Source organism: Capsicum annuum, chromosome 6 (assembly GCF_002878395.1).
Source record: "Capsicum annuum cultivar UCD-10X-F1 chromosome 6, UCD10Xv1.1, whole genome shotgun sequence".
Lineage (NCBI taxonomy): Eukaryota > Viridiplantae > Streptophyta > Magnoliopsida > Solanales > Solanaceae > Capsicum > Capsicum annuum.
Genome location: NC_061116.1, coordinates 200,367,432 through 200,374,246, shown reverse-complemented (window position 1 = coordinate 200,374,246; position 6,815 = coordinate 200,367,432). Strand labels below are relative to the sequence as shown.

The window sequence follows — 6,815 nt, the reverse complement described above, 5'->3', positions numbered from 1 at the left end:
ACTCAATTTCATAGGTTATCCTTTAATATTGACCATACATAGATTTTAATTCGAATTTGACATCGGATTTATCTGAAAAATCACATCGACACAATTGAAGAATTCCGAATGTATTATGAATGTAGTTGTCCATTTATTTCTCCGCAAGCAGATTCCTATAAGCAACTTACAAAAAACTTTGCAAGTAGATTTCTATAAGCAACTTTTATTCTTCTGTAAACAACAAATTTTTTTAGTTCATTTGTATATCAGTTTGAAGTTGAAGAATATACCAATCTCTCTCTATGCACTTTTCTTTAATGTATTTATTTACTTTTAAAGTCTTTCTTTTCATAACATAATGAAATATACAAACACTAGAAGATTACTCAACAAAAAGATCGAATTAAACATCTTCTTTTATTACAGATGCGGTCCCAAATAAAAAGGCTAAAAATACGCAAACAGGTTTTCACTAAAATACTACTTATAACACAATTTATAGCAAAGAGGAAATAGTAGTAGCTACTTATTCGTTTTGGGAAAAAGCTCCAGTGACAATTTGGCCATATAAGATAAAGATGCAATCACCAAAATACAAAAATTATAGGAAGATAAATTATGGGATTAATGAAATTCAATAACCCTGGTCAGCGAGGTAGTCTCCAATTTTCTCAACAACCATGTTACACTGTCCTGGAGTCACTGGTTCCTCATAGATGCCAAAAATCAAAGCTTGGCCTGTTTTCCTGATGGTTATTCCACCAGACCCCTACACAAAAATGACACCAATTTTAGTCCAAAGGAAAACAGGTACATAAACAGTCCCAGTAAAGTTATGAAGGATTATGTAATTGGATCCAACATAAGCAGATTATATGGATCAAGGGTCTCGGGTTCAAGTTCCCTTAGTACGAAGTCCATTTGTTAGAAGCACTTTTCCCCTCAAATGTGAGATTTTCCAGCACGGATACGCATTTAATCGATCTCCAATGTAGATATCGAGTGGAAAACAAAACAAAAAAACGTATGGGGAGTTCCTTCATGTAGTACTTATAGATGCCACTAGAGAAAGAATCTCGGTTTTAAAAGGGGAAATGACAAAAACGGCACTTCAAATTAAACTATTTCCATGAAAATGACCATAATTTAAATTCCACTTTCTAACCTTTTCAATTTACTGGCTTGTTCTATAGCGTTTCTACACACCTTCTATACAGTTTTTATACATATATTATACATATAAATATTCTATACGAAAATTATACAGTTTGATACACAATTTATATAATGACTGTACATTTTTTTTACACGTTTTATACAACAATTATATAATTTTCATAAACTTTTTATATATTTTATATATATATTTTATACATATATATATTTGATAGAACTATACAATTTCTATACATATATCTTCTATAGATACATATTTTATTTAACAATTATATCATTTTTATTTAATTTAATTATTCTTTCTAAACAATAAAAAATAGAATATTTGATCAGTTAAAAAATTTATAGCAAAAAAAATATTGAAATATTTTTAAAAAGGCCAAATTGCCCAAGTTGAATATTGTATCAGTATTGTATATAGACTGTATCAGTATTATATATGGACTGTATATGGACTACGTAGGCCAAAATGACCCAAATTAGAAAAGGCTATAAAGCAAAAATAGTATATCCAACTAACCACTTTTTGAAAAATTTTCAAACTTGGGCTATTTATTTTAAAAAGTGTTATAGAGTGTTCTTTTTCCATTTTAAAATCCATTAATTCAGAACGAATCTAATCTCTCTCTCTATATATAAAATTACAAGAACAATATTTTTATGTGCATGTATAATTAAATTGAGTTGCAAGTAATGAATTCAATTGAACTTTTAAGTTTACTTCTGGATGCCATATTAGTGAACAGGCTCTCAAGTATTTTTCCACTTTACTCATAAGAGTGACAGCAAGATATCCGAAAGTAATGAATTCAGTTGAACACAATATGCCGCTTTTAAGTTTATTTTTGAATGTCATATTACTGAACAGGCTCTCAAGTATTTTCCACTTTACTCGTAAGATGGATTTCACAAAAACAGGATCTACAAGCCCTAGGAAAGATCACTAAAAGAAATAATTAAATGTGGTATGAAATGAAAGGATTGATTTGAGATGGCAAAATTGGCGTACGAAAGTAGGACCCATTCACGGATGAATAGTCCACCGATTTAATATTAACTCAGCCCATTTTTAGTCGCGCTATTTGACTGACGGTCACCCCTAGGATAAAGTTATCCCTTGCAAGAGCGAAAGGTTTATTAGATGAGGAGAAAAAAATAAAATAAAGAGTAGTGACTTGTCAGTATTGAACTCAAAACTAGATAACCATTGTTGAAATTTTCTCGAAAAAACAAGAGTACCTTTTTGCCACGGATGACAGCGCCAGGTTCTCCTTGGATAACCATGTACTTTGTACCACCAAGGAATAGTCCAGTGGGAGCAAGAAATCCAGGTTCATCAAAATCTTTCATGATATTAGTAATTTCCTCTGGTTTAAACTGTAAACACTCAAAAACACACCTCATAAAACTCGTCAACAATTTCATATTTTGACAAAATCAACGTTAAATATGATTGAAATCACTCCTTAGATTCCCAAGTGTTGTCATCGATTCTTATCATGACATGAAATTTAAACCAGTCATATATTATCATTCCTACTTAGAGTAATTTCGCATAGAAATTTTACATTTTGCAGGATTAATGAGCACTAGATTATGGCTCTCTTAATTCCACGAGGAGAAAAAAATCAATAAGCTCAAAACGATATCTAAATCAATTATATTGCTTTTAACTTTTATAGGACACGTTCATGCAGTGGCGGAGCCACAACCCTTCGTCGGAAATTTTTTTCGAGTATATTGATTAAATATAGATATTTATGGTTATATACATGTTGTTGCACACCCTTGACAAGCGAGAGAAGCATAGTTCAGTGGTCAAGAGTGTGCATTTCTGCATTAACAACCGGGTTCGAACCTTGACCGATTAAAATTGTTTTACTGGTTGTTTCAAAGTTCAATGGAGCAAAAGAGGGAGGTAGAATATAAATAGAACAGGTTTGCAAAGTTGGGAACTAACCAAAGTGTTGGTTTGAGGAAGAGAGAATGATGCGGGGTGTAACAAACTTTTTTACTAGATAATGAATATATTTCGTAACCTATGTATACAATATTACATATTGATTATTTTATATACTTATTATATAGATTAAATTTAAATAAAGGTATTAGATATTTTCATATGTTGTCTGTTTAATGTTTTTTTTTTTTTTAGATCCATCTATGATACGAAGTATATAACATATTTGGATGACATTCTTCGATTTATACTGTTTATGGATGTAACTTGTAAGTATCATCAAATGAGGATCTCGCCCTTTTAATATAGAGAGTAATTTTTCTTATTTGGTTAAATATAGAGAGTACTTATATAGTAATTGTTAGAGGAAATGAGATCGCTACGGTATTACAATTTAGATAGAAGAAATGATCTTAACAATTTAAATAGAAGAAATGGTCTTTTAAGATCTCTTATATGTAAACATGAGAATCTCTTATTAAAAAAACATAAAACTAAAAAGAATTCTGAAAAGCTAAAAAAGATATATTTTCCTTAAATACAACGAAGAAATAGCTCTAGGAACGGTAAGAAAAATGATCATTTAAGACCATAAATGATCCTTAAACAATTTGAGAAATGTGATCCTTAAACACTTTGAGAAAAATGAATTTTCTTGCCCTTTTACAATTTAAATAAAAGAATATGATCGTATAGTTGCTCCCTTGCTATGCAAATGAATTTCTTTTAGCTGCCTAGCTAAAAATATTAAGATCCAAGCATATACAATCAATTGGCTAGAGCATTACATATAGCCAATTGAAGATATTTACACGACAATATCAACATACACAGAAATTAGCTGTGATATACATTAATTTTTGAGACTGTCTATGTATGATAGTTTACCAAATAATCAGAAATCGAAACTCACATTTTTTGAAAACATAATTAACCTACATAATCGTGAATGATAGATCTAATATCAACGAATGAACGAAAAGTATATTAGGATACATCCATTTCGGAGAAACATAACGTTATATTGTACAAGGAAAAAAAGAGAAATGTGAAACGAACAGATCCACAAAACTAGATCGTACTTAATTACTGGATAATATTATTATGAGCACATTGATCAAAATCTCATCATAATTAATTGTCATGAGCATTGATCCAAATATTATCGTTATTTAAAAAAAAATTACAAGACCATATAACAGGTACTTGATAAAATTGTTATTTGGAGATAAGAAATAACCTTAGGGAAGTCGGAGCTTTGAGCCCAAACGCTACCATCAAAGCCAAGAATAGCCGCTGCGGAGAGGTGACCGCCTTCAAGGTCGACCATCAAATGATCATCCACATAGGTTTGCCACGACATTTTGGCGACTCAACAATGTTATTGTTGTTGTTGTTGTTGTTCTTGAACAATTTTTTAGAATTCAGACTTTGGTTGTTTCAATGATCAATGGAACAAAAAGGAGAGGAAGAGTATAAATAGGACAGGTTTGAAAAAGTAGGGAAATCACCAAGGTGTAGGTTTAATTTGAGGAAGAGAGGATGATGCGGAGTGTAACAAACACACACACGCGGATCTAACTTTTTTACTAGATAATGAATATATTTTCTTAACATATATGTACGTATATTATTTATGGATGTAAGAATATTTTTCTTTTTTAGGGAAAAGAATAAAAATGACACTTAAAATTAAAAAATAAAATAAGGAAAAAATACATAAAGTAACATACTTAAGTATTAAATTACAAAAATAACAAAACTTTTATCAAATTACATTTTGTAGCATATGTATTTGTATTTTTATAGCAACGGTTTGCAAAAATACAAAATACATATCGATCATAAGAGCAATAAAAATCATATGTATTTGTATTTTTGTAGCAACAGTTTGCAAAAATATAAAATACAACTTGCTATATTATGTAATTATAAAACTGTTGCTATAAAACTCATTATTAAGGGGATAAGTATGCTATTTCTGAATTTTTCCCAAATAATATCCTAAAAATAGCCCCTAAAACTAAAAACCCGATAAATAGCCATTCACGCTTAACTCGGCTGAAACTAATCTCAAAAAATAGCCAAATGTTTAATTTCCAATTTATAGCCGCATTTGTTGACCAGATAGCGACCAACTTTCGTAAGCTTCTTCTGCTTTTTCTTTTTATTTTCGTTTTTTATAGTTGTCATTTTACTTCTTTTCTTTTGTTTTATTTTAGTTTTTTTTCTAGTTTCATTTTTCCTACTGGTTTAGTACAAAAAAAATAAAAAATTTGCTCTTTATTGTTTAAACAATCAAATATAAGTTTGTAGTTATTCTTTTCTAGCTAGTTGATGATGCTATTTATTTTATTTTTATATTTTTATATAACAATGATATAATTTGTATACACCATAAAAAATATATTTTGTACAATAACTTTACAGTTTATATACCCATTCTATATGACAATTACATAATTTCTATACATTCTATATAATCTTTAGTTGCAATTATTGTATATACTTGCACAGATTTCCTCTGTGAAAGGTGTATTTATGTGGTATATATACTGTATCGATGTGGTATAAAAGTGTATTAATCTACTATAAAAGAGTATCAATCGGGTATATGGCCACTGCATATGCATGCATAGTTTTTCCTTCCCTCTTGTTATAAAAGTGTATCAATGTGGTGTAAAAAGGTATCAATTGGGTATAGGGACTGCATGTGCTTGCATAAAGTTTTCTTTCTTTTTTTTTTTAAAAAAGTGTATCAATGTAGTATAAAAGTGTATCAATGTGGTATAAAAGTATATCAATTGAGTATAGAGACTGCATGTGTCCAATTGGGCCAAATGGCTAAAAAAGAAAAATAAATTGGGTTGACTGGCTTCAATTGTCCACATTTTCAAATTGTGGGTCATTTCTTTTTAAAGTGGTCAGCCAATGTCCTTTCCCCCCTTTTTTTAGGGCAAAATTCATAAATAGCATACTTATCCCCTTAATTATGAGTTTCATAGCAACAGTTTCATAATTACATAATATAACAAGTTGTATTTTGTATTTTTGCAAACTGTTGCTACAAAAATACAAATACATATGATTTTTACTGTCCTTATGATCGAAATGTATTTTGTATTTTTGCAAATTGTTGTTACAAAAATACAAATATATATGCTACAAAATATAATTTGATAAAAGTGTTGTTATTTTTTGTAATTTAATATTTAAGTATGCTACTTTATGTATTTTTCCCTTTTTTTTATATATATAGAGAGAGTAAATATTTTCTTTGGTTAAATATAGAGGGTAAATATTATACGCAACTAAGCTATATTTCTAGGGACAAACTATTAAATATAGATATGTAGAGACAGAAATTTTGTGGGAATTTGAAAGATGAGCACAATTTGTTAAAGTTTCTTAGTGGCTACTCTATCCGTCTATTTATAAGGTAACATATTCCCTAGAGAATTTATAAGCGCATACTGACATATCTTCCCTACACCATCTTACTATAAAACACAAATGCAGTGTTTAGAAACTACACATTCTATTGGTTCACCTATGACTGGTGCTTGTGTGCATATGATGTTAATGTTAGAAAATGGTTACTGTCACCAAGCCTTGCAGACAAATTGCAATCACTTAAACCCATTGATGCTTCGGGGGATAGATTTGTTGTTCCCCCTTGTTTGCTTGCCCTGTCAAA

General features: G+C 29.7%; 1 protein-coding gene across 1 annotated transcript; it reads right to left on the bottom strand.

Moving 5' to 3' along the window:
* Nucleotides 1-364: 364 nt before the first annotated feature.
* Nucleotides 365-4,621, bottom strand: LOC107876105 (profilin-2). The gene is made up of 3 exons (XM_016723106.2): nt 4,359-4,621; nt 2,398-2,535; nt 365-751 (listed from the first exon to the last, which is right to left on the bottom strand). The coding sequence occupies exons 1-3, from the start codon at nt 4,479-4,481 to the stop codon at nt 617-619; spliced, it is 396 nt and encodes a 131-aa protein (XP_016578592.1). The 5' UTR covers nt 4,482-4,621; the 3' UTR covers nt 365-616.
* Between the last annotated feature and the right edge of the window lie 2,194 nt (nt 4,622-6,815).